General features: G+C 33.2%; 1 protein-coding gene across 4 annotated transcripts in view; it reads right to left on the reverse strand.

Moving 5' to 3' along the window:
• Positions 1-3857: 3857 nt before the first annotated feature.
• Positions 3858-14966, reverse strand: part of GCS1 (glucosidase 1) — a 233206-nt gene continuing 222097 nt past the window's right edge. Inside the window, exons 20-23 of one of the 4 annotated variants that reach the window (XM_089819056.1) lie at positions 5005-5114; positions 4860-4923; positions 4610-4747; positions 3858-4369 (exon numbers count right to left, since the gene is read on the reverse strand). In XM_089819056.1, coding sequence (XP_089675182.1) covers position 4369; positions 4610-4747; positions 4860-4923; positions 5005-5114 — 313 coding nt within the window. In that variant the 3' untranslated portion in view covers positions 3858-4368. Of the gene's footprint in view, positions 4450-4608; positions 4748-4859; positions 4924-5004; positions 5115-14966 lie in introns of those variants that run through there. The other 3 variants (XM_089819057.1, XM_089819058.1, XM_089819059.1) reach the window with 3 other exon arrangements.

Raw genomic sequence — 14966 nt, forward strand, 5'->3', positions numbered from 1 at the left:
ACTCTTCATACCAAACTAAGTATCCCTCTCCTAAGTTGATGGGTCATTTCTTCTTTCTCTATCATTTGAACCCACTAGTGATGAGGCCCTTTCACTTCCTACTCCTATTAATTCTATTTCACCCACCACACTTACCATTCTTATTTCATCTCCTAACAACATTGAAATTCTCCCATTTGTTGACTACATAAACTCCAACTACATCATACTCTCCTCCTAGCATTATCCAAATCCCATCTGATGAGCATCATGAGTCCACTCTTCATTCCTCTACCTCAATTACAAAACCTTCCATCCTTCCAGTCACTCCATCTAAAGAGACCATCCATGCATCCCCCATCACACCACCCAAAAGCATGTTGACATATCCATCAACCTAAATCAAGATCCTATCATCTAACTTCATCAACTACATGATCCATTGTTATCACCCAATACATATTATGATTCATTATCATTCACTCCAAATCAAGATCCTAGCATTCCACCCACCTCATATCAAGATCCATTACCATCGCACTATTCAAATCAAGATCATAGCATAACATCTTCTCAACTTCATCATCCTTTATTACAACAAATCTAAACTATCCCATGACGTTCACTTTGTCTCTTGGTTCTCTTAGATCCATCCATGGTGATCCATTTGCAAACTTAAGGAATGAATTTCATAACTGACATTTATACTCCACCCAATAATGAACTCCAATCTTGCTCCCAAAAAAGAAGTATCCTAGCTTGGACCAAATGCTCAAGAAATGGAATTATCAAGGTAAAAGCTTAGGTCGTTGTGAACATGGTACCTTGGAGCCCATCCATGTAAAAAAAACCCTCAATCTTATGTCTTCCTTACACATCTAAAGGATCTCCATCCAAAACTATTGGTACAACTAATGAAAAATCAAGCATGCTTCCAAACCCAACATTACATCTTCCCATCATTTTTGCAAAATATTTCCCACCTCATCAATTATATTATCCTCTATCTCCCTACCTTATCCACTCATCATATTATCCTCTATCTTCCTACCTCATTCTCCCATCATCTTATCTTTCATCTACCTCCCTCATCCACCTCTCATCCTAGATTTCATTTACCTCCCTCATCCTCTTGTCCTATCTTCCATCCTATCATACCCCTCTTAAGGCCTCTTCATTCATGACATTCTAAATGGGGGCATATTATTCTTTGCTGACATTCTCCTTGGACACCCTTTAACACTCATCTTTCCATCTCTCCATCACTTTTCCATATGCCTTTGATTATCCATAATCATCTCACCTTTCAATACTTGTCTTCCTCCAAATCCTTTCATCCATCAATCTATGTCTATTAATACTTTTATCCTTATATCCTCCCATTATGTCCTTCATCTCTTCATCCCTTGCCATTAGTATCTAACTCTAGCCTACACTCATTTAATCTAATGTTATTTGTTCCTAACCCAATGGTCCTCATAGTCTAACATCGCATGAAATTCTCATATATCTCTAATTATCCAAAATTAAATGTCAACTAGCCTATCCAAACACATCCTTAATATTGTTCCCAACCTTGTTGTAAGCCTTGATTTGAATCCAAGTGTCATCATTAGCATACATCATTCTCAATCCTTATGTTTCACACATTAACAACACCCTATGCACCATCAACCCATATTGTTTTTTAGCTTGATCTTTAGAATGCCAAGCATATCTTTGAAATCTCATCTTCATCTCAAAGAACTTATACACATTGTAATGTGTATCTTGTACATAACATTAATCATGTCTCCATCTATGCTCATTTGTACATGTCTTTAGGTCTCATCCTTTGTGATAGTTGGTCCTTATGCCATCACAACCTTTGTCCCTACCTCGCTAATGCTTCAACAACCATCCCTTGGTCGATTTGAGGTTTGAGTGTCTCATCTCATGTTATAAGAATCCTAGTTTAATAATCCACTATTAGTTTGTATAGGATGTATCCTTCCTCAAACCATATTCGTCAAATCAATCATCATCCATCATCCACCTTCTAGCAAAAGATGTCTAGAATACTTGTTATTTCTTTGGTGCTTTTGGATGTTTGTTTATCTCTTGAGCTCTCATTTTACTGCCTCAAGGTTCCCATGATAATCTATATCATGGTGTGTAAAAAAATGTGAAACTAGGAGCAAAGCCTTAATCTTTTATATTTCTAAGTCAATCAAATTCAACCCTTGCATTTCCAACATGTGATCATTTGTTGTTATATGGTACAATTGGAAAATATCATTTTCATGTGGTCATTTCCACCCCAAGTCCCATGTGACTCAAGCATGATGCTAGAGCAATCCTTGTGTATTCATTGTGTTAGTCCAATGCAACATCTATGATATGGCATTTATTCCAAAGGATCTAAGCAAATCTTGGGTATTGTTAAATCAAAATAGGTGCTCACTACATAACATCTCCCACTTGGGTATCGTCAACTCAAACTTCTTCTCTACATCCACCTATCATTCACTCGTCTACTTACATCCTCGCATCCATTTGAGGAGCACATTCATGCTCTAAAATCTGCATGTCCTCTTGAAGAGGCATCATTATCCCCATCTCCTATTATATTTCCTCTTAATCACTCTTTTCAACAATGGAAGGCATTTTACCTAATCAATTCATCTCCTTCCTAAATCTATCAATTTTCTTGAAATGATGAAGGGACAAAATGTAGTCGTCTAAATTTGATGATCAATTTTAATTAAATTCAACTTACATTATTGATTTAAAAAATACACATTATTAATTAACTTGTATCAATCCTTCTAATGAATTAACTATAGCTCAATTAATTAATTAGCAACCTATGACTATTAAATTAATCAAACTTCTTATTAATTAAATACTTCTATTTGTTTAATTTAATTATTTAACACCTTTTTTTTCTCTTTTTGTTGATTAAATTAATCAATTTAATTTAATACAAACACATGACTCCTAACTTTAACTCATCTAACCAAACCTCAAACCACCTAAACTGTAGTTCTAACTCAAACCCAACCCTTACACTCATACTAACCCTTGTTTAATTAGCTAAACACCCTTATCTAAGTAATTAATTGTCCACTCGTTCTCTCCTCTCTCCTTGCAATTGTGTTTTCCTAATTATCCCACTTGCCCACTAATCAATCATATAACTTTAAATTCATATTAAATGTCTACAAAGGTTATATTTAAGAAAATTATGAATCCATTTCTTCCCATTCTTTCAACATTGGAAAAAATAACTTATATAATTATATTAAATGCCTAAAAGGCTTATATATAAGAAGTTTCCAAATCTCTCATTTGTGAATGAGAATTGAAATACAATACATGCTAAACAATTTATTTTTGAATACTTCCTTTTAGTTAAATTTCAAAATACCATCAAAAGTACATATTCTTCGAAAATACAAAATTACAAATCTATTCATCCATTTATTTTGATCTTGTCAATTAGTATATGGATAAAAAGGAATTCATATAATTTATTTTTTAATACTTCATTTTAATTAAATTTCAAAATACCAAAAAAAAACATAAAATTTCCTAAAAATATAATTACAAATCTATCCATCTATTTATTTTGATCTTGTCAATTAGTATACTGGAAAATAGAATTCATATAATTATATTTAATGCCTGAAAGACTAAGAAAAAATAATCCATATAATTTAATTAAATATCTATAAGGCCAATATAAAAGAAAAAATAACAGTTAAAAAAATCATAAATATTCATGAAAAATACAAAAATAATTCATATAACTTTAAATTTATATTGAACGTCTACAAGGCTTATATTTTAAAACAGATAACACTTGAGTTGTTACTTCTCCATGAAAAACTACAAAATTATAAATCTATTTCTTCCCATCGTATTAATCAGATATGTACCCTGGAACATATAATTCACATAATTTATTAAATATTTAAAGGCTTACATATAAGAACTTTCCCAATTTTAACGGGTGCGTCCCCATTTGTGGCTCCAAGATAGGGAGCTGTGTTTTTGCTGAGAATGGTAGGAGTTTAATATTTATAATACTTCCTTCTAGTTAAATTTCAAAATTCCAGCAACACTACCATACAGCACAACATTTGTAAATCTAAAACCAAATTTGTCGATGTTGCTAACACCCGATTCTCTATAATTTAGAAATTTGAAAATTCAGAACAAATGGATCCCATAAGAGGAATGCCTACACAGTTGAATCCACAAATGAAATAATAATCACAATGAACATTGAAAATCTAATCTCTCTCAGAAATGCCTACATTATTAACCTTGTGGAAAATTTGGATTAAAATTCACTTTCAATTCTGCTGTAGAATGCTACGTAGCCGTGGTGGATATTAATATTGATCTGCAGCCATTTTATGAAGAGGCACATGTCATGAAGATAATTATGGTTCAATACTTGGGGAATTAGATTCTCTGCAATACCTTGACAAAATCTCAATTAAGGATTTACCAGGATAAAAAATGGCTACTTTCTGACAAAAAGATCAAACAAAAATAGGAAGTAAACAAAAAAAACCAAGGTAAAATATGGTTCAGTAATATAATGTTGAAGGAAGTTCGTTTCTGTTAAAATGAGTCTTACTAGTAAATCTCTGCCATGATCAAAGCAATAAGAGAAGTCCATCCTGTGAATGGATGTGCACCCTTTCCCTTGCCAGCTGCAGTATTATCGTATTGTTCCCAAAAATAACCGCTTCTAAAGTAGTGGAAAACAATATTCCTACAATTTTCAAGTCAGAAAAAGCACTTCAATTCTTCATTCAAAAGCAAATATACTTGAAGGCACCTGCGAATTTCTTAAAACCATAAAATTCATATGGCAAGAATATTACTCGATAAGTTTTTGTCTAAGCTCGGTATAAACCTCAGCTGCTCTTGGTTTGTATGGTCCAGGTTCTGCAAAGCATTCCTGATTACTAATTAAGAGACAAATTTCTGAAAATTGATAAAACAAGTACAAAACAAAAAGAAGAATACCTTGAGCATAATGATGAAGTGCCGAGAGAATGAGATAATTCATGTTAATCCAAATAGGTCCCCTCCAATATGGTGGGTCATGCTCTGTGTTGCGTTTCATGTAAAGAGAACTACACAGGTAACAGACGATTTTAGAGCACAAAATCAGCCTTGCAAGACTAAGTCTTACGAGAGTTTTATTTTGATCGACTAAAGAGTTTTTATTGTGTTAATATACCTTAAACATCCAAATTTTTCAATAGTAAACATCAAAACTTAAAAGTTGAAAATTAAAGCACGCAAAACTAAAGCTTTTATAAGCATGCAATACTAAAGCTGAAACCCGAAAAAACTTTCTTATCCTATTGTGTCCAATGTCGGGGAGAAAAAGAATACACCCAAATTAAAACTTTCAAAACTACAAATAGCATAAATGGTATTTGATGGTGAGTTGAGCCGTATGTACATGTAGCATTATGGAAAATGAATAGCAAATGTAGCACCTGTCATTTTCTTTGTGTGGGTTAGAAAAGGAATATTAATGTTAGGTAAGATGATAATGATTATATAACAAAAACACTATTAGAATGTTACCAAGTATAATTTTCCAGAATGCATACAATCGTTTGATTAAGTATAACTCTATCCTGGCCAATAAGGATAAAAGCTTCAATAAAAATATTTGATTGGATACTGCTGGCTACAATGCTCATTTAAAAAACACATACACATCTATTTAAAATTGTTTTCAACTTATTAGAAGAGTACTTTAGAGGCAATATAGACACATAATTGCTACAAAAATAATTATAAGTTGATTTAATAATTTACAAGATGCAAGAAACAGCATATTTACATTGGAAGATTACCAAGGTTAACACAGGGATTACAGGGGACAGGTTTTAAGGACAGGTTAGGGGGTGGATTTTAAGGACGCCAATTGTTTTGCCAATTTTGGGGACAATGAGGAGACGACTATATAATTATAGGAAAAATCTAAAATATATAGGAAATTTGAAATCTTCTTATACAAACATGGATAAAGCATGCATATGTACAATATATAACCTTAACATATAATATTTGTGTTCAGGAATTAGAACTCATTATGAATACTCAATATGCATTCAGAATTTAATGTCAAAAACATTCTTAATGAATAATAATTAACAAGTGATTCAACCAAACATTTGCATGTCATCATACAACAACTGTGTGCAGTCATATGCCTCTTTGGCAAAAAATGGTTACGACTATATTCTCATATTCCATAGATTTACACTTTCTTTCCACAGCTTTCCGCTTTGTTTTACAGTTGTATGCAGTTAAACTTTTGTTCCTTCTAGTTCTACAGTTCTATGCAGTTGCATGTTTGCCCATTGTTGGGAAGGACATATATTTGTATACTGTTAATATACAGATACATGCTTTCTTTCTGTGGATGGTAAGTCACACTTAGGATCATTTTACAGATGACTTGCTCATTCTACTGCTATATGCAGTCCAAATGAATTTGTTGCCAATGCTTGTAAAGAAATTGTTGTCCTTTATTCTTAATTTAAGTGGTTCTTTTTTAATGGGTGCCTAACCAAAGACATCAGGGGATGTCCCAGTGCTGACTGTCCTAGAGATGACCAAATGACCCTGGTGACAAGCAACACTATCCACAAGTTTCGACGATGTTTCAGACAAAAATCTGGAAAATGGGGATGCCAAGGGGGTGTCCCAACCCAGTCCCTAGGGCACAAGAGTGCCCCTATGTGGGTCACAATGCATCCACACAGAGATGTGCCACATCTAGTGTGGATTCTGAATTAGAGGCATCCAGAAATACTCAGACACACGACAGCACTAGCTTTTCAATCAAGTGCGATGACCAAATATGTGAATCAATAGTTCCTCTCATACTAAGTTGAATTACTACTGCAGCGTGGATCATTAGCAGGGTAAAACTAACCTATCTAATGAAAGTCTAATCTAGCTCCCATTCCCTATTGGAGGGTGAAAATTCCAACACTTCGTAAATTCTGCTTCACAGTGTTAGGAAGAGCTGACATTGCAGGATCAAAAAGAAAGGTTTCTATGAAAAAATTTCAATACCTCTTGCTTCAAATTATGAAACTCTAAAGGACTCGTAGGGCACAATTTCATAGTTTGTATTCATATTGAAAATCAAAATCAAATGAGCTCTACCCTTTTGTTCCACATGAGATTTATCTTCTCGTCATAGTTCTTGAACATCACGAGTTGTGCAAGTTTTATGAATTAGTGAGCTGAGGAGTCCAAAACAAGCCATGATGCCCTGCCAGCATGACTCAAGGAGTCATGTCATGTAGACACAGAGTGGCCAGCGTCCATTGATCAAACCAAGCGAAAAACGTTAAAAAAAAATCTCTTCATTATTGTTTGCATATCCTTTCATTTTACCCTAAAAGGTGATTTATTTGCTAGTCATGAAAAGAAAAGAGGAAAAGTGAGAGGAATAAAATATGAAAAACAAGAGGCCATAGGTTTGCAACCAGCAAGGAAGAAGAGCATCAAGGAGTCCATAAATCTCATTGGGGAGGCCATAAGTTTGCATTGAGAGCATCAAGAAGTCCACAACAAGATTTCTCAATTCATTTGAAAGAGGTAAGTGTTAAATTTTGTAAATTTTGTTAGATCTTTTGGGTATGTTCATGGATTTATTGAATTTGTTTGTTAAAATTTCTTAGTGTAACTTTCCAAATCTTGAATGCCTTCTATTAATATATAAACTGCATAATTCAATGAGAAATAGAATATTAGCAAAGTCTCAACCAAAGTAACAAGAATCGGAATCGGATTGGAATCGGAAAGGCTGAATCGAATTGCGAATTGGCTATGAATCGGAATCGAATCGCAAACCGGCCATGAATCAGCAAATTTAAAAAGCCCTTGAAATTTAGAGATTTTAACAATGTAAAACTTATTTCATTTATCTTTTATTGAATATAACTTAAATACACTATAACATCATCAAATAGAATCTAACATATATAAACAAGGAACATAAATGATAAATCCATCACATATGTAAAATATAAATTTTAGCTTAAGTAAATAGAAATCATAGGACCATAATGAGTCACGACATAATTATATAGAATTATAAATGTTGTCAAATCATAAATGTATGTAAGATGAAGATCTATAAACCAATGACATCAAATCATAAATGTATATAAGATGAAGATCCATGAAACATGTCTATCTATAAACAAAATGAAAAGACAAGTCTATCTACTCTAGCTCTAGTTCAAGTCTATCTCTCACTTTTCCTATCTTTTTGTCATACTCAATGAATAGAAGGCATTTTAGAGTTATAAGAAAGAGAAATGTGAAAAAAATCATTTAAAAACTTGTATTTTTTGATGTTTTTAAGTTGCCCAATTGGGCTGCTTGATTTTTCCAAGCAATTCATCGCAATTCATGCCAACAAATCGTTGATTCGATTCACCGATTCACAAAAAACTACCTAGCTTGAATCAAATCACCGAATCGCATGAATTGCTGCGATTCTCATTTCTAGTCTCAACCCTACATGTTTGTTAGAAAAAATTGTAAACATGTACTTATCATTCTTTTCTTAGAAAATGTCGGGTTTACAGATTTTTTCTATAACTTTATAAAATTATCTTATTGCAACAACCTTCATGTTTTAAAAACATTAAAGTTTCCTAAAGCCTCTAGAGGATGAAGCTTGGAAATATGTTGAAGACTTTCCTAGTAGACAAAAAAATCAAACAAAATATTTTTTTGTAAAGAAATTAATCATAGTGGCACCAATAGATTTAAATACCATATTGTTGACATACCAAAAATAATAATAAGTTATTTAACAAGAAATTACTGAGGAAAAACGTTTATGTTATATCCAGTTAAAAACACACGAACAAGAAAAGGAACCTAAAATGAGGCAATTGAAAGAGTTATTGGTTACCATTCATCCACAGCCACCTCCACATCCACAGGATGTATTGCTGAAGGTTTGGTTGTGCCTCCCTTTCATTCTAATGATTCTACTAGTGCTAGTGCTTCTGCTTGTGCTCCCAGTGGCATTGTTATCTTTAGCCCCAGAGTCTAAAGACCCAAGTTGGATAGTGTGTTGTATCATGCAATACTCTTGGCACACAACCATCTCTTGAGAGCATGGGCTGGGAAAAGGAGGTTCATGATGCTGCAAGAAAACAAATTTACAAGTTTTGGCCCTTTTGCAACATTCCATTTATTACATCTAGGTAACTCTTTTATTTGATTGCTTTAAGTTTGAAAATTAATTTTAAAACTTCCAATTTGAAACTTTGAAGTTGAACTCCGTTTTGTTTAATCATAATCTGTTTATGATAGGTCTCTTTAGTAAAGCATGGTAGATCTTGTAAACATTTGTGGCATAGGATTTAAAGCCCTTATTGATGCTGAGTTAAGTGGCCCCCTAATGTTAAAAACGGTTGAGGATATAAAAGCTGAGCAAGATGACCACCGATATTCTTGAAGCCAAAAAGGTTGCACCATCACGATAGATGAATAGATGGATAGGAGGAATAAAGCACTCCTAAATAAAATTATTTTTTGTGGTGGTGATTGATCATTCTACTTCCCAAAATGCATTAAATAATTTTAATTTTGATTTCTTGATTGATCAATGATAATTGATAATTATTTTGTTTTTTCTCGGGAGCCACTATGCTCATGAAGTCTATTGATGCTTCCTTACATGTAAAAATGTCACATACTTATGTGAAGCTACTAAGAAAGTCACAACATTTAACATACTGAGGTAAGGGAATAAAATGTGGTGATGAATAATGCAGCAAGTTATGTTGGCGGAGATAAACTTTTAACATGTTAAGTTTTGATGGAGAGACATCTATGAATTTTTTTTAATTTTCTTAACACATCAAAAATTCTAATTAATTTACAATTATTGCGAGTAATTTTTTGATGGAGAGGCACCTAAAAAACTTTTTGTGTCCATGTGCGGCCCATTGCCTTGACATCATGTTGGAAGATATTGGTAAGCTTGAATGGGTAAAATCAAGCATGGAAAGGACCAAAAACATGTGCAAGTTTATCTACAATCATGCATTGCTCCTTAACAGTATGAGGCAATACACAAGGAAAAAGTCGTTGACTTGTCCCGGTATCATGAGATTTACCTGAAATTTCCTCGCACTAAAATTCTTGATGAAATCAAGGGAGCATTGAGGCACATGTTTTTGGTGAGGAGTGGAATTCCTCATTGTATGCTACAACCACAACAGGATAGATGTAGTAGGTTGTATTTTGTATGAGTCGATTTTTTGAACCCCTTGTGAAGAAACCATAGACTCAAATTTATTAAGGTTTAACATTTAGTGTTTGACTATTTACTTTTAATTTATATGCATAGCTTTGTTCAATTTGCAACTTTGCAATTTGGCTTATTTTTATTAAATTTGTGACTTAATTATTTTTGTTTAGCATTATTTGTAGGTCATTGAGCCCTTGGTAGTTCTATGAGTTGTTGATAGGGAGAAGCCCTCTGTGGGCTATATATATGACGACATGGATAGGAGTTGAGGATAAGTATGACCCCATTTGGGAGATATGCTCCCATGGAAGAAGAGGACGAAGAACATTTCAAGAGGGTGCTACAATTGGACTTTGAATTCAAAGAAAGACTTGAAGAAATGTTCGAAGAAAACTCATCAATGCATCCTTGATTTTTAAGGCTACGCTCAAGAAGGGTCACAAGGATGCATGGTTTGTGTTATACAAACTGCCAGAAACAATATTCCAAGAACTCAAGTTCATGCCTAATCCTACTTTGATCACTCACAAGTATGATGTTGATGCTAGTAGGATGGTACATCACCAACTTCAACCTCTTGAAGCTATGGATGATCAACAAGAGTTCAAACAATAACTTCCATTTGAAGCATGCCACATTATATCTTTCCCTACTCTTAATTATGAAAGTTATCAATTTGATTATGATGACTGAGGAAAGACAACTTGCATTTGGATTGACCATGGCCCTTATCAATTGCTTCAATTGTTTTACTTTTACATGATAAATTTCATGAATTTCAAATTGATGTGACAATTTTTTCCTCGTAATACAAGGACAAATTTGCAATATTGAGAACCATCACCCAAGCCTTGTTGCTCTCGAACATCTAAAGAAACCATATCCATCAAGTATACATATAGTACTTTTGAGTGTTGTCTGCTTAGTTGTCTTGTGCACAGTTAGAGTAAGTTTGTCTTAAACCCTTTAGCTCAAGAAGGTTAGTATAGGTTTCTTTTTAATTGTTTTAGTTAAGGTTTCTAAAGAGTCAAGTTGACTAAAGATTTTTAAGTGACTCATGTCGTCTCGTAATATGCAAGCTAATAGTTTACTTTTGTTAGTTTGTCATAGGTGTTCATTAAGTCCCTTAACTCGGGATGTTTAGTGGCTAAGTTATTTGGTTTTCTTTACTTTTGGTGTTCTTTCTTTAGTAAGATTACTTAAGAGGGGTCCTAATCAATGAGAATGGCAGTGTATCATACAACACACTTTGGTGTTTTCCTGATAAGATTCATTCAGTTTATTTCTTGGATATCTTCTAGGAGGTTCCCTTGAATTGGAGATCATTCTTAATAACCTTATCATATGAAAAGGATTTGTCCTCAATTTGGAGGGGACCATACATTGTGTTTTGAGTACCTAAGTCTTTTGATTACAACATGTTACTCACGTAAGTTCTTTAAATCATGCAGTTAGCATAAAATTTGTACGTCTAATTTAGTGCTACTGTAATTCTCAAACCCAAGTGAACATCATTTCTGGCATGCCAATTGGAATTTGATGATCTATCTTAAAAAGTGAACTAAAAAGAAACGTCATGAATACTTGGCTATGGTAGCTTGCAAATATCTCTACTATTGACACCTGGCTTGCAATAGAGAAATATTTGTGGGGATTATAACAACATTCATTTGAGCTGTGGATGCTTGACTGTCAACGAGGCTCTATCCAAGATGCTTTTCAAGTAAGGGTATCTTACATACCCAAAGATAATAGATCTTAGAAGTTCTTCTAATGATATTGTCAGGTAGAAAATGAATACACTTGCACACACGAGTAATCAAGGATGAAGAAACTTAGCTCAATTTGTGGTTTCTTCCATTTTGAGTGCATTTCCTAGCTATTTGATAGTGAAAGGGGAATTGATCAAAGCTTATAAGTTCTGAACTAGTTATATCCTTGAAATGTTCGAGAACATTTCTTTGGCCGGGTGCTCGATATTGTGAGGTTTTCACATCATCACCTCGTTACAAATGGAAACCGTCTCTTCATTCTTGCCTTTCAGCAAGTGCTAGTAGTATGTTGTAGGTTTTTAGGTTTGAGCAGATTGACAACATTTTCAGAATGCAAGCCTTAGTAAGTGAGAGCAAGAGGTTGCACTAAGAAAAACATCATGTGGATCAGTAAATGAGCCAAAATATAAAATTGGTGGTAATTGAGGAATGCATATAAAACACATTTTATGAGAAAGCTGTGTTGAATTGAAATGGATTTTGCCTAAGTTGGAGTAAATTTTCACCATGCACTTCAAATGATGATTTCCACTCCAAGTTGTATGCACTTACCTAGGCCACGTTGATTTCCAATACACATCAATTGCACATTGCCTAAGTCACCCTTAATTTCCAATGCACATCAATTGCACCTTGCCTACATTGGTGTAAATTTCAACTAAGCAATTATGTAATTTTCCATAAGTCATGAGTGGTTTCTATTTTAAGAAAATGTGGATTATTAGATTAAAATAAGCGAAACATCTATAAACCATTGCATCTAGGATTAAAATGAAAATAGATTAATCAAACCCAAGAAATCTATTCATCATGTGTGAAATCTATGCTATATCATGATTTCGATTTTAAGTGTAGTTAACTTTTTTATTTTAGAAATTGATTTATGTGTGCACATTTAAGTGGGGTCTTTTTTCTATTAAAAGGTGGGTTTTCTTTTAATTGAATGTATTAGGAAATGATATAATAATAGGTGGTTGAAACTTAGGAAATGATTTGATTTGAAGATTCAATCATGCAAAGTTGATTTTTATGCATAATAAGGTCTAGTATTGATTTAGTTTAATTATTTTGTAATAGGGCCACATAGTTTAATAGACCCAAATTAGGTGATTACAATTTCCACTCCATACAAAGAGGTTTCTCCCAAGTAGGTATTGGTTTCAACTTGTTGATTGGTGGCATTACCTAAGTGGTGGCTTCTACTCCATTCACAATGGTTTTTCTTTAGTGTAGGCTGGTTTCCACTTTAAGGATTTTAACCTTTGTCTAAGTGGACAGTGGTTTCCACTTCGAGATTAATAGTTTTGTATAAATGGAAGCTTCCACTCCTTGTTTAATACTCAATTTCAACCTAGTTAGCCTCAAGTTTAACAAAAATACTTCAAAATTATGAAGTTTAATGGAGAATAACTTTGTAAATAGAGCTGGAGTTGAATGCCAATGGTGTGAATTACATGAAGAGAGAAAAATGTAATTAAATGAAGAGACCAATTTGAGCCTAGAGATTGAATTCAAATTAGCTAGTAGAATGTATCATTTAATGTAATTAAACCTTGCATTGAGATTTAGATAAAATATTTAATAATATTAAGCAAAGGGCGATCAATTTTAATGGCAGTAATTGGGATGGAAATTACTAGCAATTTGAGATAAGAGCCCATTTGCATGAATTTTGCGTATCATTTAATATAATTAAACCTTGTATTGAGATTTAGATTAAATATTTAATAATATTAAGCAAAGGGAGATCGATTTTAATGGCATTAATTGGGATTGAAATTAATAGCAAATTGAGATAAGAGCCCATTTGCATCAATTTTGCAAGGATGAAAAAGGCTTTAAATGCAAAGCATTAACTTAATGCAATTGATTCTAATATGAATACGAAATAAAGTTTACAGATGCTATAAAAAAGTTAGGTAACAGAAAATAGTTTTCTAGATAAATACATCTGACAATAGAGTTATTTAAGAGAACTAAAAAGAAAGCCTAAATGGCCATTAACTAAGGTTCTAGAAGAATGAGCTATAGAATGCAAAAACCCAGGATACAAAAAATATTCTAATACTTTACTTAATGGTTGTTCTATGATCTATCAACTACTATGCAAGAGGCAATACATGCCTTGTAGCTACAAATCCTTCAAGATATTTTGTTGTTGAGACACTCCTTAGATCTGCAAAATGTCAATAACGAGTAGCCTAGAGAAAAAATAAAGTTAACGAGGAGTAGCCTAGAGAAAAAACAAAGTCCCCTTCTTCAAAATGGTCTACAACAAGAGATAAGAGCTTGCCATCGACTATGTCATTGAGATGATTGCCACAAACCCTTCAAAGATCAGCAAAACCTATGAAGAAAGATAATTACAAAACATCCAACCTAAGGTTGACTAACTGAGTTGCCCTTTGATATAGACAAAGACACACTGAAAACAGCTGCCTCAATTTTGTGGAAATATCGACAAACCCTCCAAACCATTGCAGATGAGAACGATGCCCTAAAAATGACTCCAAGACACCATGATTTCAAGTTAACAAAACCATCATTTTTTGGAAAAAGCGTAAAAGCCCTAAAATAAAAAAACTGACAAAAATCCCACTCGAACTTTACATATTACAAAGACCAAAATGATTTTTGAGGAGAAAATTTTTCTAAAACCAAACGAAAATTTTGAGATGAAAACTTGATTAAAACCAAGCATAGAATTTGAGACACTGATTAGCATGCAAAACATAATTTTTAAGGAAAAACAATATAACCTTTCCCAAAAACCAAAGAGCCCCTGAAACTACAGAAACCTAGAGCAAGTTACATAGAAGAAAACTCTAAAAAATTTCAAAAAAAATATAAAAGCTCCCAGATTTATTAAGGGGAAAAATTAATAAATGCATCAAATAATT

The sequence above is a fragment of the Cupressus sempervirens genome, chromosome 3 (assembly GCF_028749045.1).
Source record: "Cupressus sempervirens isolate cs-2001-9-10 chromosome 3, ASM2874904v1, whole genome shotgun sequence".
Taxonomy (NCBI): Eukaryota; Viridiplantae; Streptophyta; class Pinopsida; order Cupressales; family Cupressaceae; genus Cupressus; species Cupressus sempervirens.